The 23,657-nt window shown below is 42.6% G+C and overlaps 1 protein-coding gene across 5 annotated transcripts; it reads left to right on the top strand.

The window, feature by feature from the left end:
* Positions 1-111: 111 nt before the first annotated feature.
* On the top strand, positions 112-22,535 carry SIAH1 (siah E3 ubiquitin protein ligase 1). Of its 5 annotated transcripts, none has more exons than XM_083513794.1 (2): positions 112-430; positions 20,478-22,535. In XM_083513794.1, exon 2 carries the CDS (start codon positions 20,480-20,482, stop codon positions 21,326-21,328), a length of 849 nt encoding a protein of 282 aa, XP_083369920.1. In that variant the 5' UTR covers positions 112-430; positions 20,478-20,479; the 3' UTR covers positions 21,329-22,535. The 5 variants fall into 5 exon arrangements, with proteins under 5 accessions (XP_083369920.1, XP_083369918.1, XP_083369921.1 ...); XM_083513792.1 differs by lacking the exon at positions 112-430 and adding an exon at positions 11,989-14,109; XM_083513795.1 differs by lacking the exon at positions 112-430 and adding an exon at positions 12,015-13,777.
* Positions 22,536-23,657: the final 1,122 nt, after the last annotated feature.

Genomic DNA, 23,657 nt, shown 5'->3' with positions numbered 1-23,657 from the left:
GAGGGCAGGGTAGGGTGTGTGCGCGAGCGCGCGTGCGCGCGCCACCGCTGGAGAAAGAGAGCCGAGCGCGCTCCCCTCCCGGCCTAGCGCTGGTGGTGGCGGTAGAGGGAACGAGCGAGCGAGCGAGCGCGGGGTCGCTCGGCCGGCCGACTATTTAACTCCCCCCACCCCGACCCCGCTTTCTCCCAAGGCTGGTTCTTCCTCCGTTTTATTTTCGTGTTTGAGTGAGTGTCGTTTTGGCGGCCATCGTCGAGATAAGCCCGCCCGCCTCTTTTACTCCTTCTTTTAACCCCCCTTTTTTTAATTCCCTCCATCCCCCCCCCCCGTGCTCGCTTCGCCAGCTCATAGAGCCCTCCTCACACGGTCCTCTCGCGGCCCGTCCGGGGGTGGGAGCCAGGCCGCGGCTCGCCGCCCAGCCCAGCACCCACAGGTGAGGAGGCAAAGAGTGAGAGGGAATGTGTGGTGTCGCCGCCGCCGCCTCATGCCGGGCCCGAGCAGGCCTCGCCGCGGCCTAACGGGAGTCTGAGGAGAAGTGGCGGCGGCGGGCCTGAGTGCGAGGGGGTGGGGAGAGTCCGGAGGAGGGGAGGCCCGCGGCTCGCCTCCTCGGAAGGAGGGTGGGTGGGCTGACTGGCTTGGTCGGATTCCCAGGCCCCGCCGCGCGCAGGCCCCGCTCCGCCTCCCTCGCCTTCTTCCCTTTGTGGTGGAAGAGAGGGGCTGGCTGGGCAGCCGGCCGGCCGGCGTCGCCTGCTTAGCCTCGGGTGTCCTTTTGTGCTGAGTTCGGAGGGGAGGCAGGCCTCGGCGGCACCAGAAACAACAGCGTGGCTTCGGCGGCGGCCTCCTCGCAGCCCTCAGCCTCGTCTTCCACGGTCACCGCTTCAGTGGCGGGGAGGAGGAAGTGCGAGGCGGGTGGGGAGCGGCCCGTGCGGCGCGGTTTCCTTTGGAGCAAAGCCCCGCAGCTTTCAAGAAGCGGCGCTTACTCTTGAGGAAGTCTGACAGCCACGGTGTAGTCGTGTTGCTGCTTAGGGAGCAAGCCCCGCTGCCTTCAGATGTAGCCCTTGCTCCCGAGGAAGGCCGGCAGCCACAGTCTGTTGCTGCTGCTGCTGCTGCTGCTGTTAATGTTGCTAATAAGGACTAATAACTAAGTAGGACTGACGCCAAAAGATCGTGCAAAGCCACGTGCAAAGTTTTCAAGTTCCCCAGAACTCTTCATCAGTCAAGATGTTAAAAGGAAACAAGTGGTAGTGGGTGAGAAAGGGGGAATGGTGATCCCAATGATGTTTGCTGCCCCAAACTTGTGTGCAATTTGTAACGGTCTTTAAGCTGGAATGCACGTGGTGGCTAGATAGATGTAATGATATTAGCCACACTTGCCACCGTACAAGATGGCAGCATGCACGGGGGGGGGGGAGTACTTGGGACAAAAGAAGCAATGAAGATAGTTCCCCATTTTGGGGTATTTGGAAATGCACATTTCACTTACTGGGTTCTGTCTGTAGCCCTTATTAGAGCACACTGGTTCTTTGGTGTGTGTGGAGAAAACAATAAGAAAGAGAAACAGGTTAATTGTGGATTGGAACGTTAAATGATGAGTGTGACACTGGAGGGTTAAGCTGCACTTTCTCTCTTACCTTTCTCTCTAGTTTTCAAAACTTATTGGGAGCTGATCACATCTCTCCACCCCCACTTCCCTGATCCCCAGATGTTTGACATCCCTTATATGGACAATTCCTGACATCAAATAAAATTGGAAGGGATGCTGATCACCTTTCCTTTCTAACAAAAATGCAAGATCTGCTGTACAAGTGTTTACTTAAAACTGCCATTATATCCTGTATGCCTTACTCTCCAGTAAGTGTGATTAGGATGCAGCCCAATATCATTATCCACTGTGTTCAAAGTAACTCCCATTGTTTTCAGTAGGACTTAGTCCCAGCTAAGCATGCATAGGATTGTAGCCCTAGTTGTAATTGCTGCTGGACTTTCTAATCTCCCTACCTCTCCTTACCAATTTATTACACCAGAGATCTTAAGAGGTAGGGACATTCCTCATCTTGTATCTACATCTCAGTTGATCTGTTTATTGCACACTTATTTTCCCTGTTTAAATTCCTAGTTTGTGATATGTTTCTGCTTGTTTGTCTCCGCCCTTTTTTTGTTCTACAATGCATCACCATGCATTGTTATATGTACATAATGATATGTTATTACTTTACCTGTGTAGAGTGAAGGCATTACATAAAATACGGAAAGGGCTGTTTATGTTTAGTGTACATTTTTTACTGCAGAAGTGGTTCCTGTTCTTGTGTAGTTTGGGGAAGTTCAAGACTGGTTTTGAACTGTGGAAACTTGATAAATTAGGGGCAATGTGGCCTTAGAGAAACTGTGTGCAAGTGGTAAAGATAGGAGTATGGAAATATATAACACATCTTGCCACTTTCAATTTCATGTTTTGTTTTTTTAAAAATCTTTAATACATGTATCATGAAAATTGCCTGTGTAGGCTTCCTAGCTATATACCAGGGGTTGGAAACCTAAGGCCCATGGGCTGGTAGCGGCCCACGGGGCTCGTCTATCCGGCCCATGGTGCTGCCTGCTCTTACTGGCGCGGCGCAGGGACCGACTTCCGGGTTGATGGTGCCTGTACGCACACGCTATTTCCGGCGCACATCCAGGTCGGAGGAGCGCCGGAAATAGCATGTGCGCACAGGCTCTCCTCCGACCTGGAAGAGCACGCGTGCGTGCACACATGCTCCGGCCCATCTGAAAGACAGAGTGTGGACCGGCCCATCGTTCGGTAAGCTTGCTGACCCCTGATGTATACAGAGAAATATGGTATTTTCCAGAATAAAGAATAAAATCATTATTTGCTTTAATCATATATGACAGAAGTGGACAATTGTGTAATTATACTCTTTAAAAATGCAAGGTTCTATGCTGTTTGTGGGTTTGTTTTTTACATGTTTGAGCCATGACCTAGTTCTTCATGCTCTCCCTATAGATGCTGTATGCTTACTTTTAAATCACTGCTTTTTCGAGTACAGAATAGTTGATTTGGTATTGTGACATCAACCTTGCATGATGACTTGGTTCATGAAGTTAAATAAGAGTTGGAAAAGCAGAAAGCATTGGGCCACCTGTGTATAAGCAGACTTCTTGTGAAATAGCTAAATAATATTAAACATTCATGTAGTTTAATTCACCTGTTCAAAACACCTGGCACATTATTTGATAATCCTTAATATAACACTGCAGGATAGTATAGTCCCAATATTATTATCCCCATGCTGCATATGGGTCTGAAGCTATGAGATAGTGGTTTGCCTAGGGCCACTTTTTAATCCCATGGCTGAGGTCAGATTTGAACTTGGGTCTCTGACTCTTAGTTACTGAACTAAACTAGTCCTCTATAATTCTAGCTTGGATTTGTGAGGGTCATTGTGATGAAAGGGTTGATGATTTCATAAATTTAGTATAAAAGAAAGGTTCTAGAGAAAGATAGATAAGATTGGATGATCACTAAGCAAATATGGATTCTGCATACATTACAACAATTTTAATTGCTTCTTTTTCTGTGTCTGAATTTTTCCCCATCTCTTAATTGGGTTTAAAGAAGACTGACATATTGTTCCTTTCCTGTGTTGAAATAATCATTATCTAAGAAAATAGGAATTTGTCATCATGTGTGAAACAGTGCTGTGAGTAAAAATATTAAATGTTCCAGAAACAAAAAAAGTCTTCCAAATGCCATACTGCAGTTACCTGTGGTAGTATTGGCACATTTGCTATAAAATATTTTCATTGATTACAAAATAGTTCAGAAGCCTAGGGCAAGATAACTGCAGTCCGGTCCTGTTTTCTTGTACTAAAATTATAGAGAAACTGAACTTTTGGTAGTCCAATAAATTAGTTGTTTGTACTAATCAAGAACTGAACTAGCCTAGCATAAGGTGGTTAGGATAGTGTAACCTAAAAAAACTGTATTTAATGTGGGTCTTATTACAGGGTTAGTTACAAAACTTTCTTTAACTGAAATCAAAGTGACGAACAGCCTTCACTCAAATCAACACTTTCATGTAGTTCAGAGCAATATGCAGAGATTCTATGATTACTGCTATATTAGGTGAGAGAAGTAAATATGTGGTACATGTTTCCCACATACCCTAGTGATGATAAAAAAACTCTGTGGCAGGACTTATCTGGGATCACTGGAGATTTCTGGTGTTTTCTGTAATAATTTGATTTATTGTTCAGAGACTGCAAACAGAATAGGTGAGTGCAGATGGCATAAATGCTTCCAACAAGCAGAAAATGCACTATCCCATTAGTCTCCAGTGAGAAGCACCCCTGCACCCCAATATACTTTCAGCTCTTAACAAAGTGCTGTCAGCTAGGTTGTAAATAGCTTATTTAAGTGTTTATACATTTATAAAACACTGATTTAGCAATACTATTTATTTAATTGCAAAAGGGCGTCTAGAAACTCCATTGTGGTGACCATAACCTACGGTTAAGGCGCCATTTGACTTTTAGCTTACATATCTGAGTTTCTAACACTGCTGGGAGGGGGAGGGTCTGCTTTGCCACCACAGGAAAGACACTGGTGAAGCAGCACCCAACAGGATTGAACCCTGCTCATCTGATAATAGGCAGATGTGGTTTGAGGCAAGTGGCCTTGCTGGCCAAATTGCATCCCTGACAGACAGAGATTTGGCCCATGGGCCAGAGGTTCCCTACTTCTAAAGTAGCTCTTTTTCAATTCAAGGCTTATAGTTGCCTTTTAAAATACTTTAAAGTATATTTTATGCAAGTCCCTTTTAGTTCTTTTGATTCATTTTGCCTCACTAGCCCTGCTTTTTCTTGGGGAGATTATGGCATGAAGTTACGTATTTTCTCCTAATTGTTTTTTTCTGTTTGTTTGGTGTATGTCACATTTGCTGCTCACATAGCTTAAAATGAGAAAAGCCTGAAAAATCCTAATGGAGCAATCAAACTATGTTAGATGGACAAGGGACCATGCAGGCAGTAGTGGGGATTAAAGATTTCCCAGTGCCTCTGCCAATTTTTTCATGAGCAGCATTTGGTTTCATGGCATTACTTGCACAGGGGTAAAGAAAAAATGTTTCTGATTTTTAGGTACCTGAGGAACCAAGCACTCAGAATACTGACTTAAGTTCATTTCTGATGTTAACCATCATACCTAAGGATAGATAGTTTCAATAATAGATTAATGTAATAGACAGTGATCGCAGAAGTTCAAATACATAAGCCATATTGGGATAGTTGTGTGACTGAATTTGAGCACAATTTTCAGCGCTTGAAAATGTCGTTGAAAATATTTGCTATCCCAGGTTAAAATGTATGTACAGTTTTAAAAGCAAGTAATCTGGTGCTCTTGGGGGTCTAATATGAGAATGTGTATTGCCTGCTTTTATTCCACAGTGCTAAACAAACGTAACTGGAAGGAAGTTGCACACAGTAATGCAACTTGCTTTGAAAGAAGTGCAGTTGGGATGAAAACTTTCGTTGAATTGAGCACTTATAAAATGGCATTCTAAGCACACAAACAAAACCCAACAACCCCACCTCCAAATTATTTAAGAGCCCTGGGAATTGTAGCTTGTAGTCATTGTAGTGAAGTGGATAGAGTATCTGACCAGGAGCTAAAGAGCAGGGTTCAAATCCCCACTCAGTCATGAGGCTCACTGACCTTAGGCCACTTATTGCCTCTCAGACTAATGTACCTCACAGGGTTGTTGTGGGGTTTGTATGAAGAGGGGGACAACAACATAATCACCTTGAGCTTCTTGGAGAAGAAAAGGTGGCCTTTAAATGCAGTTTAAAAAACATCAAAGCTGCCTGAGGGTTATTTTCAGACCATTGTAGCACTGTTTTTCATGATTTCTTGCTGCTGTAAAAATGAAGTTACAGTTGTTGAATCTGTGAATCCTGTGCATTTAACTGAACATAATATGTCTAACGGGACGCGGGTGGCGCTGTGGGTAAAACCTCAGCTCCTAGGACTTGCCGCTTGCATGGTCGGCGGTTCGAATCCCTGCAGCGGGGTGAGCTCCCGTCGTTCGGTCCGAGATCCTGCCCACCTAGCAGTTCGAAAGCACCCTTAAGTGCAAGTAGATAAATAGGTACCGCTTTATAGCGGGAAGGTAAACGGCGTTCCGTGTGCTTCTCTGGTGCCGGCTCGCCACAGCAGCTTTGCCACGCTGGCCACGTGATCCGGAAGTGTCTGCGGACAGCGCTGGCTCCCGGCCTCTAGAGTGAGATGAGCGCACAACCCTAGAGTCTGTCAAGACTGGCCCGTATGGGCAGGGGTACCTTTACCTTTACCTTTAATATGTCTAACACCAGAAACCACTTGGGCTCACGTGTCTCTTGAAATCTATCCATTTTTAAAAATTATTATTAGTAGCTAGTCATTTTAATGATCTGTACTGCTTTTAATACAAGGGACGCGGGTGGCGGTGTGGGTTAAACCACAGAGCCTAGGACTTGCCGATCAGAAGGTCGTGGTTCGAATCCCCGTGACGGGGTGAGCTCCCGTTGCTTGGTCCCTGCTCCTGCCAACCTAGCAGTTCAAAAGCACATCAAAGTGCAAGTAGATAAATAGGTACTGCTCCGGCGGGAAGGTAAACGGCATTTCCGTGCACTGCTCTGGTTCGCCAGACCCGGAAGCTGTACGCGGCCTCCCTTGGCCAATAAAGCAAGATGAGCGCCACAACCCCAAAGTTGGTTACAACTGGACCTAATGGTCAGGGGTCCCTTTACCTTTACCTTACTGCTTTTAATTGCTTTTATTTTACTATTCACAGTCCTGATACCTTATGAGAGGGTGGTATAGAAATAAATAAATAAAATATGGTGTGGGGAGAATTCTAAGCTCTTAGAGAATGCTTTTCTGCTAGCTCTTATGGTTTTGGTTTTGATACATAGATGGCATAATTCAGAGTTTCTTGTTGACCTTAAGAGGTTGTGGTTCATACTGGGCCCAAGCTGTTTAGGACTTCAGAAGTCCTAACTAGCTCTTTGAATTGGGTCCCTGTGCTCTCTATTATCTGTTAAGTCAGTTTGTTTATCATTCTAGCTGTGATGCAAGGCGAAGTAAATACTTCTTGCATCATGTAAGCCACTAGATTAGACTAATAGCATTAATGTAAACACTCTTGGCCCAAGGACTGAGAATTTCATGTTGCATTTCAAGAACTTTTCACAGAAAATGTATTTATTTTAGGAAAGGAGCATTCCAGAAAATACATGCAATATTTAAATGGGTTCTCTTATTCATAAATTTAGTTTAATCTTCTTCTTTTTTGTTCACTTAGAATACCCATGCAGTTGTATAACAATATCGGGCCCTTATTGCTTCTTAAGTTTTGAAGTGAACTAGAATAGACTTCTAAGATTCATCTTGGGATTCCTGAAAAGGCATCATACCTTTAAATGAAGAACTGAAATAACTATTTTACATTTTTAATTAAGGTGCCTTTGAGAATTTTTTAATAACCCAACCACAGTCTTCAGTGGAGAAGTTGGTTAGAGACCTCAGATTAACATAATTGGTGTCAAATCTGCATCATGCTTGATATTGTAAAGATATGTTATATCCAGTCATGGCTTTTTCGATAGGTGTCATCTGTGTTGTATTCCATACTTTTTCAAAAGTGCAGTAGTTTTTCTAGGTGTAGGTGGGCTTAGGTGGGTAGGACGGATTGATGAAAATTGGGTGCTCCACTTTGAAGATGTGTTTCCCAGGTCTAGGGTTGCAATATTTTGAAGAGCAAAAAAGAGGACATATTTGCCAACTTCTACTTTTAACTATCAATCACTAAAATGAAAAAGAGGGCGTGTCCTGGAAAAAGAGGACATATGGCCACCATTAGATACTATCGAAGATGGATGCAAATACAGTGGTACCTCGAGTTAAGAATTTAATTCGTTCCGGAGGTCTGTTCTTAACCTGAAACTGTTCTTAACCTGAGACACTACTTTAGCTAATGGGGCCTCCCGCTGCCGTCGCCCCGCCGTCGCACGATTTCTGTTCTCATCCTGAAGCAAAGTTCTTAACCTGAGGTACTATTTCTGGGTTAGCAGAGTCTGTAACCTGAAGCGTCTGCAACCCGAGGTACCACTGTAAGGTGTGTGCCACTGATAGGCAAGGAAGGAGTCCCCACCCACCTCCCCAGTCCTGACTGTATACCATATCTAGGCCCAAACTTCTGCCTGCGTCTGTACAGCTACATGTACCTTTGGCTCAATAGGCTAGTGGTATAACCAATCAAACAGTGCTCTTGAGATCCAAATAGGCATTGCAGTGTACACTAGAAAAAGTCTGTCTTGTACTCTGAACATGATTTATAGCAAGCTTTCCAAAAAGGTTGGACACTTCTGTCCTATAAATTGCTAGCAGTCTGTTGGAGTTTGAAGGTTCTTTGCAATGGCTGTAGTCCTGCAAGCACTGTTATAGCCACCATGCAGGTGTAACTCTCACTAACAGCATCAAGCTTATTTTGTACATTGTATAGGCAGGGCTTGAAAATGTTGCCTTTGCCCAAGCCTATGCAGGCAGAGCATTGCTGCATCCGGAGAAAATGCAGCAACACTACTGTGACATAAGTCACAGAAGGAATAGCATGTCCTGCCCTGGCACTGTTTTGTCATTTCCCCTGGGGTGGGATAATGGTGTCTACATCGCTCTGTTTTCCCACCCCGTCTTGTCTCCTCCACCTAGAGCTTGTCCTCACATGCAGGGGAAGTACCTAACTCACCAAGGGTTTGAAACCCATCTGCTAAGTATTGCCCTATGTATTTGAATATTATGATATAACTTTCCTTTTTGATCTAATGCATGTACTGAAAACTGGAACTTGATGCGAAGTTTCCTGACTGATAGGAGTTCAAGAAAACCCATAATTATCTCTCCTGAAGCTTTTGTGTTTGTGTAATACAAAAATAACTAAACTACAGTGGTTCATTAACACATTTCATTACTGGGTTAGTGTTTTGAAAGGAAAATTGGTAGGATATATAGTCTTAAATAAGACATGCATTAAAATTTAAGAGTTGCAACAATCCATACCCATTGTAGTCAGATCTGTCTTGGTCTATTATTATACAGACTTCTGGATAGTAGGCGGATTAAAAAGAAATCATTACTATTTCGGCAAATATTTCTTACTTATTTTCTCCATTTCACTTACAATGTGTATATATATACGTCAAATTTATTTGGACTAGGTTTAAAATATTGGCTTAACTTCTATTTAAGAGCGGGGGGAAGCACTTAAGATTGTTTTTATTTAGTGGTCGGTATACATGGATGTAGCCTGGGGGCAGCCCCCCCCCCCGATCAAGTGAAACAATAGAAATACTTAACTAATAGTCCAATCATGTTAGTTCTGCCCCCCAACAAAGTCCTGCCCCCCCAAATCCTGGCTGCACCCATGGTGTTATTTTCATTTTGTTAAATATTTTTTTTTTAAAGCCTGCACATGAATAATTGTGAGAGAGTGTGCCAGTGTGTATTAGTGAGTGGATACTTGCATTTCCTAGTTCCATCTTTTTGAACTTCCTCGGTTGTGTTTTGATACAGAGTTAAGGTAGTTACATGTAGTTGTTTTTAACAAAATGTATCTACCACTTGAATATTATGAAACCTCTAAGTGGTTTAAAATAACTATTGTTTTTTTTTTCAATTAAAAGAAGCCCAACCAGCCCTACATAAAGAATGCATTGCAGTAATCCAATCTTGAAGTCACCAGTGCCTGAACTACTATGCCAAGCTCTCCCAGCCCAGGAATGATCATAGCTGTAATACCAGGTGTAGCTAGTTAAAGGCACTTCTAGCCCTTGAGGCAACCCAGACTTCCAGTGACAAAGCTGGATTAAGAAGCCCTCCAGACCGTATACCTGCTTCATCAGGGGGTGTACAATCCTGCCTAGAACAAGCAGTTGACAGATTTCTTGGACACAGGAACCGTGTTTCCAATTTTGTCAAGATTAAAGCCCAGCTTATTGTCCCTCATACAGTGGTATATCTTGGGTTACATACGCTTCAGGTTACGCCTCCGGCGGCGCAGCAGCGGGAGGAGGCCCCATTAACTAAAGTGGTGCTTCAGGTTAAGAACTGTTTCAAGTTAAGAACGGACCTCCGGAACGAATTAAGTACTTAACCCGAGGTACCACTATACTTGGTTCACTTTTTAAATACCTAAGAGGTGAAAAAATATACAAATAGATACAATTTTAAGTTACAGTGGTGCCTCGCAAGACGAAAAGCATCCGTTCTGTGATTCTCTTCGTCTAGCGGTTTTTTCGTCTTGCGAAGCAAGCCCATTGATGGATTAGCAGATTAGCGGCTTTTAGTGTCTTAGCGGCTTATCGGATCAGCGGATTAGCGGCTTAGAAAAGGGGGGGAGGGGAAAAAACCCGCAGGAACTCGCAAGACATTTTCGTCTTGCGAAGCAAGCCCATAGGAGATTCGTTTTGCGAAGCACCTCCAAAACGGAAAACTCTTTCGTCTAGTGAGTTTTCCGTCTTGCGAGGCATTCGTCTTGCGGGGCACCACTTTATCCTAAAAGAACATGCTAATCAAAACTCCTAATATAGAAACATTATGACTACAACTATTGAGCTCTTTCATGTAGAAGATTAAATTATTTATATAATTATACATTATTGTGTCTGCAATCCCAATGCCACTTATCTGGGAGTAAGCTGCATTAAATTCAGAAGGACTTACATTTTTTATTATTATTAGTAGTAGTAGTAAAATTTGTATTACTGCCCTTCATCCATAGATCTCAAGGCAGTTTACAACATCAAAATACGAGATAAAAAAGCACAAAATAAAAAAGAACAAAAGCAAACCTTGTCTTGTGTGGGGAAAGCCTGCAGGAGACTTTTGCTTACATTTGCTTGAACACAAGCAGCCTGTAAGGCCTTGTGGTAGCAGCAAAAGTGGCGGCAGCCTGCAAGGCCATGTCGCAGCAGGAGGCAGATGCAGCAGTGGCCTGCAAGGTCACTTTGTGGTGGTAGAAGTGGTGCCAGCCTGGCACTAGTGGCATGATAATCAGCAGCCTGTGAGGCCTTGTCCAGCAGGAGGAGGAGGCGGCCTGTGAGGTCATGTTGCTGTGGCGGCAGAAGCAGTGGCCAGAAGTGGCAGCAGAAGCAGCCACCTGCGAGACCTTGTGGTAGCAACGGGAGGTGACGGCAGTGGTCCAGCAGTGACAGAATCAACACTGCCACGGCAATGCAGTAGTAGTGGTGGCAGCTTGTGAGGCCTTGCGCCAGGGGCACAAAAGTGGCGGTTTGCAAAGCTTCTCAGTGGTGAGAAACGGCAGTGGCCTTAAAGGCCTCACCAAGGCAGGCCGTTTCTGCTGCCACTTCCCGCCTCAGTGACATGGCCTCACAGGCTGCTTCTGCCGTCACATCCCACCACCACCATGAGGCCTTGCAGGCCAACCCCAACTTCTGCCACATCATGCTTCCACAACATGGCCTCACAAGTTGCCTTCATTGCTGCTGCTGCCTCCCACTGCCATGAGGCCTCGCAAGTCCCTGATTATTGTACCACTGCTGCCAGGCTGCCACTGCTTCTACCACCACTTCCCGTTGCCACGGCAAGGCCTCACAAGCCACCACAACTTCTGTCGCCACCTCCCACCACCATGATATGGCCTCACAGGCTGTTGCCACTTCTACCACTGGCTCCCTGAGGCCCTGCAGGCCACCTCTGCAACAAGTAGTAGCAGTTGCCAGGACGTTGCCCCGTTCACCTTTGCATAGTTCCATCCTTATTTCAACATCACAATATATTGGTATATCACAATTTTTAGCTAGTGATATATCACAATTTTGAAAACCAGATATCCTCTAGTCCTACTCATTAGAAGCAAAGAAGTAAAGCATCTCTGCCTACTTTCTCTACACCATGCATCGTTTTATACATCTCTAACATACACCCCACTTTTTTTCTGAAGCTCAGTATCTCAAAACGTAAAATTTCCTTGTACTGTAAATGAGTTGCTCCAGTCCCCTGATCATTTTAGTTGCCATTTTTCACATGCAGAAGTTCTTCATTATCTTGCCCAGCTTCTCGAAATAGGTGATCAGAACAGTAAATGGCAGCACAGTTTGGGAGCTAGGCAGACACAGTGAGCAGTATGGAGGCCTGAAGGAGGAAATGGCACTTAAAGCTTTATTGCCTTAAAAGGAGAGGGAGTGTGGCTATCCTGATCATTAGTTGGTTGCTGGGAGCCCTCAGCCCCCTTTTAAACTATGTAAAGAGCTCTCTAGCAATTTGTAACAAGGCTTGAAGTGGCCTGCTAGCCAGAAATGTGCTTCTAGCCCCTCAAATCCTCACCATGATGCACTTGAGCTTGCAAGACAATTAACACATTCGTTAGCTGTTTGCCAATTTTCTTATGACTTAATTAGTTGATCATATACATTCCTTAAAGTGTTTAACTAGGCAGGAGTATAGGCATAAAGATGAACCTGTTGAGCTTGGAGTGGTTTCTTCCATGTGTCATTGCTGTGGAGCATTGTGGTCAGTACTATCCCTGGCATTTTGTGCATAGTAATTGTCCTCTGTTGACTGCATGGTCTGTGTCTCCAGGCTGCAGGCACTATCCTCCCTTTCCTTGGTACAGAATTTGGGTTAAGGAATTTTGTCAGCAGAAGTTCCTCAGTTTAGTTTAGTCTCATTCCTCTATTGGTATCAGTAAAATCTCCATGGAGTTTCCTGCTCATGCTATCCCAGTTTTTTAAAAATACTCAGGGTGTATATAAAGACCTTTTATGGGAAGGTCCATAGTTCAGTGGTAGAGCACATGCTTTGCATGCAAAATGCCTAGGGTTCAGTTCCTGGCATCTTAGTAGGGCTGGGAAAGATTCCTGCATCAAACCGGAGAGTTCTGCCAAGTAGTGTGTAGACAATATTGAGTTAGGTAGACTAATAGTATGATTTGGTAGACGTCAAGATTCCTTTGTTTCAAAACATCAGCTGTGCAAATTACCAACATTCTTAAGAGTTAAAGGGGAAGATCTAAATCAGATACGTAGTAAACTGTTTTACTAGATGGTTCAAGTCCATTGTTTTGACTCTGCCTACCAGCCTGTCAAGTTTGACTCATTCACTCGAATTTTGCTCCATATTAATCCTGCTGTGCAGGAAGGACAGTAATTGAACTCTGTCAGCTACTTTTGGAGACAGCTTAATCGCTGGAGAGGGAGGGGCTGGGGTGGATGGGCCGGCGCTTGTTTGCCTCCCGCCTCGAGAGCGTCTTCCGGGCGAGCAGTGACCAGGATCGTCCCTTCGTAGCGAAGGAAGGACCAAGCCTTCTTTTCCCGGCGCGACCTTTGCTGCGCTAAGCAGTCTCCCTTGGCGGATGCTTGCGATAGCTGGCTGCAAACGGAGTCCGGCTGATCATGTGAGGCAGATCTGCCCGCCCAGCCTCCTTCCCTCCCTGGGCCCAAGCAGGATACCGCCGCCTCGTTCTCACTGGCGTTAGGAGGAGCTGGCGGAGAGTGAGCTCAGGCTTTCTTCGGCGACCAATAGCTTTGCCACACGAGGCTTCGGACTGAACTCGGGAGTTGCTGCTTCTGCTTTGGATGTGACCGTGCGCCTCCCTCTTGGGTTTGGGCGCAGTTGTTTCCAGTTCAGATTCGCGAGGGCTCCGGAGATCGCGCAAGAAAAGGAGTTGGGTGGGGGTCGAAATTCGGGTCTCCATCTTAGGAGGCTTCCTAATCAAAGTGGATCTAATTGGTGAGACTTTCTGCAGCTTCTTCACACTAGCACGTCTTTCACTTTGGATTACTTCGGAAACTTTCATTAAAGGAACGCCCTTCCCTTGTTCAGGGAGCTGCCTGCCTCGCATGGATTTGTGCCCCCTTCTGGGTATTGTTTTCGCGCCGGCTGTCTCTAAGCCTTGGCGTTTCCAGGAGGGGCCTCTGTTGTGGATTGTTTTTGTTTCTATGGAGAAACGCAATGAGCTGTTCTACTCCTCATGACGGGGAAATCCGCCTTCAGTTTTTTATACGCATGGAAAGGAGTCCTTGATACATGCCTGCCAGGAAATAAAACCAGCAAAAGAAAAGGTAGCATTTCTTACACTGGCATTGTTAGGCGCTGGACCTCAGTGAGATTTGTGAAAGCCAGCAGTTGCTTGGGATATCGCAAATGGCCAATTTTCCTTGTTTGGCACAGTATCAGAAACATCTTTAGTTTCTCACTTGATGAGTACAGTAGCTGATCCTGTAATCTTAAAGAGCTATCAGAAATAGGTTTGTTGCCCATGTTTTATTTTTCTTTACATTCACTACACGTTTGGAATGTAGCTCCCCTTCCCCCTCAAAATCCAACTACTACTGGGGGGAAACATACTGTGTGAATGCTCATCATATAATCCATGCAGGTGTTTACCCTCTTTTCATTACCAAGGCACCTGTTAAGGAAATCAGACTTGGAGGCTGGATTTGAATGCATTTTCTTTCTTGAACCCCTACCAAGTTTTGATCCAACATTGAAATGCTTCTGTTTACTCAGCATGATCAAAATATTTTGGGGAAACAAGGTACGGAATTTTAGTTTGTTTGCCTGCACCTGAACTTTTTATAGAGTTTTTCCTTTCAGCTGGAGCAGACATTGTAGAAATACTTTGCACAGTGGAATTTGCGGGTGTACTAGTGAGAAGTTGGGCTCCTCATGTGATAATCTGATTCTGACATGGATTTTTGTATTGTGGGTATCAAGACACAATATGAAACTGGTGCAATCAAAAAGCCACATAAAATTTATGGATGTTAGAGATTGTTGCAGAATTGGGCGGGATCTGGCAGGCTCCATGATGGTGGGACAGGATCCAGCACTTACCCACGTGTGTGTGTGTGTGTGTGTGTGTGTGTGTGGTGTGCAAAACATACTTAGTGACTCACAGGCTACCCTGGATTTCCTTTGTTGTGTAGAGATCCACTTTCTACCCCAAGCACCCCAGGCTGTTGCATATATGTCCACTTCATATTTATCTGTGTTGTTCCTGAAGATTTGTGTAAAGGTTTGTGTGGGTGAAAAAGACCTTGGTTGTAACTTCAGCTGTAATTAGTTGGTGTGCATACTGCTCACTTTAATTTTTATTCTATGGAATTAATGTAGCAGAACAATTAACATGGCTTTAAAAAATAGACATAATGAGAGTCAATTTGAATGTCTTTTTCCTCTTGTACTATTTGTCCTGTGTTAATAAAGGAGATGGTGACAAAGCAAAATAGGTTTTATTTACTTCCTTGAATCACAATATAGTGTCCAAGCCTGCAGCCAGAACTTTGTCAAGAGCGAGGGCTATCGTTCCAAGCTGGTGCTGATGAAAATAGCTATCACTACTACTTTTTCTTTTCTTTTTTAAAACAGCAGCCTTGTGCATTGTAGTAGAGTAGCAGAGGTGAATAAAACTCTCAGATGGCTATCAAAAAGTACAGCAACCTCCAACATCTGGTTGTGTTCCCTTGGTGACTTCAGGATTAACTATTTCACTGCAGAAGCATCTGTACACACAGTTCTGTTGCAGTTTTGTTTATGTTGTTCTTTCCCTCCCTCCTCTACTCCATTTTCTTCTGGTTGCTCACTACTTCACCTTGCAAAAATGTTGTTTACTATGCAAGCCCTTGTAATGCAGAGGAGGCATATGTACTTAGAAAATACATGACTGTTGGTCAGTAGCTTCAACACTTTAATTCTGGTCTCACAGGAATGCTTACAACTAATTCAGATTTAACACCAAATTATCTGTAGTAATGTGTGGACACTGTGATGGACTAACTCTGGCTGTCAAACAGTGGTAAGGTATTCTTGTGAGCACAGCTGTAGTTTAAAAAATGGGTCATTAAGGGGTGTGTGGTTTTTTTAAATCAAGCTTTTAGATCTTAACAAGTGACAACTTAGCCATAGGTACAGTATACCCAGTAGAAATTGAGAAAAGTGCATCAAGGTCTAATACTTTATGACCTAACTGTTAGTTCTTTGGTTCTTAGAGAACAAAGGAGGCAGGCTCTATTGATTGAATTGCAGTACATTTGGTGCTACTCAAAGAGATAATTTGAATCTTTCAAACTTTTATTTTTGTGTGTGACAAAATTCATACGATTTGAGTTTTGTTTGGGGTTTACAGATGTCTTATGAAACATATAACAAGTCAAAACAAATTCTCATATTAACTTAAATTGGAGGTAAAGTTTGCACAGCACACTTGGTAAAACCAGCAGTTTCAGTTAGATCTTGCCTAGTAGTCAGAGCATTATGGTGTTGACTTCAGTGTCCACAGAACAAGGCCACTTCTCTTCTAGCAAACCCTGCCAAAATGGAGAGATGAGACATTCTGAGTAACTGTAAGCAAAAACTCGTAAACCTTTTGTACTAATATATTCAGTATAAACTACAGGTGTTTTTGGTGTTCTGTTGTGAGGGACCACCCAGATGCAACATTCTGAACTGGCATAGGGTAAATTTTGATTATTTTTTGAGGTTGCGGGTTTTAAAAAATTTAAAAATGGGTTGTCCGCATTAATATTAAAGGCTGTCTTATTGATTGATTTTATATATCAAATAATTTCAAGCAAAATATTATACCTTTTGTCCTAAATCCCAGGATAAGTTGCAACAATGAATACATAAAACAATCAACCATGAAAAAAAGAAAAAGTCAACTGTACATAAAATAGTATTATGATTATATATTTATATAATTCTATATGATTATATATATTATGATTATACTTGTCACTTTTTTGCAACGCAGCTTGCAGTACAAGAACAAACATTAAAACCAAACAGAATAATAAGACTAAAACAAGAACCTAAAATGCTCATTCATAAAAATATATAAAAAGGACATATCCAACTTACCCCACTAAAAGGATGAGCACAAAAGTAGGCTAAAAACAACCACCACCTTCCAAATTAAGAGTTAAAAGCCTGGGCAATTAAAAACAATGTGATAGTTCCAGGCATAACCCCCTGGGGAGAGCATTTTACAAGTGGAGAGTCTCCACTGAAAAGGCCCTTTATTGTATCTTCACTCTGCATCTCCCTTAGAGGGACACATAGTGAAAGGTGATTGAATGCAGGGTCCAGGTTAGTTCATGTGGAGAGAGGTGGTCATTGAGATACTGGGGTACTGCACTGCCTAAGGCTTTATAGGTCAAAACCAGAGTTAAACTTGGCCACCAGTGCAGTTGTGCCAATATTGATGTTATATGCTCAAACTGTCCTGCAATTTGGCAGCTGAATTTTGCACTAGCTGTGGTTTCCAAACCATTTTCAAGGGAACCCAATCACACAACACAGTGCACTAATCCAGGGGTCAACAATTTTTTTTTTGCAGGGGGCCGGTCCACTGTTCCTCAGACCTTGGGGGGGCGGACTATATTTTGGGAAGCCCCCCCACTGACTCTCCCCTTCTCTACAGCACTGGATGAGCCCCAGTGGCTGCTTACCTATTCCTTATGAGCGGCAGGGGCTGGCGGCAGGATGATGAGCGGCACAAAAGGGCTGGCTCCGGAGAGAGGCTGCTTAAAATGGTGTTCAGCCAACTGCGGCTCATCAAAGCCCAGCCCCCTTCCTTCTCTAGGCAGGGCAGGGAGAAGCCAGGAGGAGGGAGGGAGGGAGGGAGAAGGCGCAGGTTCTGGGTTCTTGTTGGATATTGTAATTTTACTCATATTAAAATGTTGTGAGAGTTGGCCCATAGGAAAACTAGTTGATTTCTCCGGTCTTCCAGCAATGAGTTCCATAGATAACTGAAGGTTCTGATTGGGCCTGCAAGATAGTTGGGACAACCTGATATTTGTCAGTGGATATATTTATTGCATTGCAGATTAATTTGGTAAAAAGTGAGGCAACGTGCTTATGTCTAAATGGTCATTCAGAGTTGAATGTGACTTGTTCAGTGGTGTATTGAAATGTGTGTGGTAGCTGAGCTTGCCTGTTCTGGTGCCCAGCTTCTAAGCATATGCGTAGTGGTAATTACCTTGCAAGGCTTACAAGATGGGAAGAGGGGATGCCGAAATGAACATTTAACTCTTCCTACATTGAATTATCTACATGTGTGGGCTGTCAGGTGATTTAAAGGTTTTTAATGGTTGGGTCATAAATTGTAATCTGTTGGTTACACCTGTGTACAAATAAATTATTCTGAAGGAAATTGTATTTTGCTTTTAGATGCGTACACGTGTCACAGGGGGCAGCATATGGAAAGAGATTCCTTATTGTCTGATAGAAGAAATGTCTGTTCCAATATGATGTTTTTGTAAACAAAAATAATTAGTGCAGTGTGTCTATATGCATGTGTACACAGAAGTAAGGCCCACTGTGTTAATGGGAATTACTCCCTACAAAGTGTGATTAGATTCTTGAAAGAATCTGCCTATCAATTAATTGGTGGCATATTTTTATTCAAAATATTTTAATTGCTTGATCCATACCATTAATTGATTTAAATACTTGCAGTTCTATGTTCACTAAAAATGCACCATAAGCTTCTCAGTTCCCAGTGAACCTTTTAGCAGGCTATTAAGGTTAGCTATAGTCTCTAAGGTATGTAATAGCATTGCAACCACACACAAAAAATGTAGCCAGATGGTTAGAGACTTTGTGAAAATATTTTGACTAATGTGAAAAACCAATTTGTAAGCTGTTACTGTGCTTGAAGTGTGAATAGTACAAAACGTTTCTATTTTAGTCTGCTTATTTTTTTTTAAAAAAGATGTTACTATCCTATCTTTAAAACAACACTATATGCAAAGTATGTGTCGATACATACACCAGGAATTTTGTCATTCTTTTTCCTTGTAAGGTTACTGCTTGTCTTTAAGTGAGGTAGAGATTTCTTTGCTGCAAATGGCTAAGCAAAATTGCTAATTGCTGCCCAGAGTATATTGAGCAAGAACTTTGAATGTATCAAGGATAAGGTTTCCTGAATAGCACAAAACTTAACTAGAGAAGCTGTTATGTTTTTAAGTAGACACTAATTAGTCTGATTTTTGAGATGGTGGAAAGAATCACCTCATCTCTGAGATCATTAGCAGTTGCCCACTGTTGCATGCCTCAGGGATTTTTCTTTGTGGGGTAAATATATGCAGTAAAACAAACCAGCTTACTGGTCACTTGCAGGTTTTGCTTGCAGTTGTTATGACAGAAGGATTGTGACTGCAGTCCTGTGTTTTTATACATTGTTCAGGGTGTGGCTACAATCACAGGTTTGATGTATCCTACATGTAGAGAAGCTCTCTTGGCATTTGCGTTTCAGGAGCATTTTAACTCCGAGATACTACTTTCTCAAACAGACTGTGTTACTCCATACAAAACCAGCACCTGAATGTCTGTACTACTTATTAACGCCATATGACTAGTTGCTATATAAGACTTTTTAATACCCTGTTTAAACTTCATTGGTACTTTGGCTGTAATTCAGACACAGTTAAACACGCTTAACTTCCACTGCTTCCACTGAGACCTAGACGCAGACATGAGCATGAACTTGATGGTGGCTCTTATGTTTTAATGCAGATCACATCAGGTTCTGATTTCAGACATTGTGAAATGTGGTAATATTTAGCATTTATTGGGTCCCCTGGTGAAATTAATTTCAGGGGAGACAAAAGAAAACACTTTTCACACAACAAATTAATGTATGGCATTCCCAACCACAAGATGTGGTGTTGACCATGGCTTAGATGGCTGTTAAAAAATAGATTAAAACTCATTTACCCTAAACCACCTTATTAGGTGCTCTAATTAAGCAGTATTCCTTTACAACTATCTCATCCATTTCTTTAGTTACAAATTATTAATAAATGTGGTTAAAATACATATTCCAATACATTATATATTGATTGCAATTCAAGTAACATGTGTTGGTATTATTATTATTTATTGAATTTATATACTGCCCTATACCCGGAAGTCTTAGCAAAACCTCCCCAACATCCATCCTCTTAGATGGCTTTGAAAAAGGATTGGAAAATTTAATGGAGAATTGGTCTAGCTAAGTGGAGCTTCTATGATCAGAGGCAGTATCACTGTAAATACCAAGTTTCTGGGGAAGTTGGCATATAGGATGGGTTGCTGTCTTCATGTTGTGCTTGTTACCCTTCTGGAAGCTGTGAGAAATAAATGCTGGACTAGATGGACCTATAAGCCCTGTTGGATTAGACCAAGTTTTCCTAAACTTGGATCACCAGCAGTTGTTGAACTACAACTTCCATTATCCCTAGCTAGCAGGACCAGTGGTCAGGGATGGTGGCCTGTAGTCCAGAAACCGCTGGAGACCCAAGTTTGGGAAACCCTGGATTAGACCATTTTTACATTTAGTAAATGTGTCAGATTCTCCCCCCCCCCCCTGAAAAGTAGGCTTGATTGTTTTCTTTTGAAAGAAGGAGCTTTACAAATGTGCTCATTTTGTTTTGCTTTCTTACAGAAATGAGTCGTCAAACTGCTACAGCGCTTCCCACGGGTACCTCCAAGTGCACACCATCACAGAGGGTGCCTGCATTGACTGGCACCACCGCTTCCAACAATGACTTGGCTAGTCTCTTTGAGTGTCCTGTCTGTTTTGACTATGTACTGCCACCTATTCTGCAGTGCCAAAGTGGCCATCTTGTTTGTAGCAACTGTCGTCCCAAGCTCACATGCTGTCCGACCTGCCGAGGCCCACTGGGTTCAATTCGTAACTTGGCTATGGAAAAGGTTGCCAACTCTGTACTGTTTCCTTGTAAATATGCCTCCTCTGGCTGCGAAATCACTTTGCCCCACACTGAAAAAGCAGACCATGAAGAGCTTTGTGAATTCAGGCCTTATTCGTGCCCATGTCCTGGTGCTTCTTGTAAATGGCAAGGCTCTCTAGATGCTGTCATGCCTCATCTCATGCACCAGCATAAGTCAATAACGACGCTACAGGGAGAAGATATAGTTTTCCTTGCTACAGACATTAATCTTCCTGGTGCCGTTGACTGGGTTATGATGCAGTCTTGTTTTGGCTTTCACTTCATGCTTGTATTGGAGAAACAGGAGAAATATGATGGTCACCAGCAGTTCTTTGCAATTGTACAGCTGATAGGAACACGGAAACAAGCTGAAAATTTTGCTTATCGACTTGAGCTAAATGGTCATAGGCGACGATTGACTTGGGAAGCAACTCCTCGATCAATTCACGAAGGGATTGCAACTGCCATCATGAACAGTGACTGTCTAGTCTTTGACACCAGCATTGCACAGCTTTTTGCAGAGAACGGCAATTTAGGCATTAATGTGACGATTTCAATGTGTTGAAACCGCGATCTGACGTTTTCAGGCCAGTGTCTAAAAACAACCCACAGCATTCAGTTTCATAGAACAAAGGTAAACATCTTTGACTGCCAAATGTGAACAATTTGGTAGGGAGAGGTTAGCATATATGAAGGTAAATTAATAGGAAGGCTGTTAAAGTACAGGAAACAGTTGCATGTAATAACACTAATATATTTAAAATAAGTCAGCAGTAAACCACTGAAAATATATATATATGCGTGTATGTGTATATATATATATATTCTACCCAAAATGGGCATCTTTTTGTATTAAGAACTGATTGAATGAAATGTGTTGTAAAATAATTCTAAACTTGTTTGTAGATTGATTGTACGTTTGGAACAGATACTGTTTTGTGTTTAATTTGTATTCTTTTCCTTTGACTGACAAGCCATGCAAGGCGGTCCAGTCTCTGGCCGCTACTTCCCCCTATTCTTCCTCCCCCTCCCACTGCGTAAGTCACTACATAGTATTGCTGCTGTTCTTGTGTAAATTTTCTGTGTATTTGCTAATTTTTATTAACTTCTAGTTTTTCATTAAATAAATGATTTTTTTCTTTTATGTAATTCAGGTTTTTCCTTTTTCCTTTTTTTGACCCTTTGAGATTAATTACAGGTGTCCATTTTCTGATACTTATAATTACTTATGGTAAAGTGTATACTTCTGTATGTTTGGTATCATTTTTAGGGGGGTGCAATCCTGCCAGTGGTTATATAGTACAGATAAGTCCTGTGGACCTATATGGAACTTAAACCTGAGTAACTCTGCAAAGGATTGAAGTCCTTAGTCTCTTTCCAGTAGTTCATTCAATGATACTGTTGTTCATTCAGCTATTTTTGTGAACATAACAGTGTCTAAAAAGGGGCAACATTGAACTGATTCCTAAAAAGGCTTCTTTTAAATTGTAGATGCCATTGTATTTTGAGTTCAAGCATAACTGCAGATTTGTTTGAGAATGTTCTAATTTAAAAAAGTGGAAGGTCAGGCACATTTTCAAATGACTTTAGAGACCTTTAGACATTTTGAAGTCATTCTTGTATTTATTGGTTGTGCAGTACAAGAAGGCATTGTCTATACAGTATTTGTAACTATAAATTACAGACCATTTGTTTAAATGAGGCAGTTGAAATAAGCTGTTTTTGGTCTTTTTTAAATTCTGTCATTAAAAGAATTCCTGGCAAACTGAAAACTCTTTTAAGTGAATTTTTTGCCTTAACGGAATAGAAGCTCACTTGAATGCAACATTGCTCAGAATTCCTTGTTCCTTTGTCCAAGGATATGCTGCCTGTTCTTGCACAAGGGGAACACTGATAGTGTTCCTAGCTCCTAGAGGAATTCCCAGTGGTGGTGGTGGTGGTGGTGGTGGTGGTGGTGGTAGCAGCCATTCTTTGACCTGACCTTTTTTCTGGAACGTTAATGGTTGGGATTTCTGGGATTCAACATGCAGGGCTTAGTGCTGCATCTACTTTCCAGAAATGTCAACCAATGTGATATTTCTTTTGTGTTTACTTTTGTTTTGCCAATGGGATCTGTGCCAAGGCTCTCTTAATTTTTGTGCGGATTACACAGATGAACACTCTGCATGTCTTAAAAGTTATCCTGAGGGAAGTGCTTGTGAAAGATTAAAAGTAATCTATAAGGATTCCTTTAATAGAAGGGGCAGGCAGGAATCAATGCAAGAATGGGAAATATTCTATCTATTCAACAGCTGGAATAGCACTGTGGTGGGAAGGGGGTCTAGGAAGCAGAAGGCTGCTGGATGCAGATAGGTGAGGCACAAAAAGAACCTCATTTCACCAAGACGCACAAGGCAAGCTTCAGCACAATGCAGATAGGGAACTGGGAGGAGAGAGGGTTTGAATACACTGTGTGAGGGGTACTTCTCCATGTCTGCTGTGGCTGAATCAGTCTTGTGACTAAGCTCAGGAGAGTTACTAGTCTGTCATAGGCTAGCAGAGGACAGCTGTAGAGCTTCTGTGCTAGGTGAGGTGGCAGTGGGATTTCCTTTCTCTGGCAGCCCAATGATTTCTATACTTTGTGTAGAGGAAGAATGAAGCACTCTGTCCTGGTAATCAGCCCAGTCACTCTCCCACATGCAATTCCTTGGTTATCAAAGTACTTCAAAGTACTTAAATATGGCTGATCCTGCCCATTTCCTCCCCCCCCCCAAACTGCTATGTTATATGTAAATATTTAGTTGTAATCTAGAATTCAATAGATTGCAGTTTGCTTTAACAGGATATTGACTGTGCTACTAATTAGTTTTGACTTCAAAGCAGGTATGAAATGAGCAGCTGCATTAAGGTAAGTG

This window comes from Podarcis liolepis (genome assembly GCF_965112155.1).
Source record: "Podarcis liolepis genome assembly, chromosome: 7".
Taxonomy (NCBI): domain Eukaryota; kingdom Metazoa; phylum Chordata; class Lepidosauria; order Squamata; family Lacertidae; genus Podarcis; species Podarcis liolepis.
Note: the sequence above shows the minus strand (reverse complement) of the source record. Positions and strands in the feature narration are given on the sequence as shown.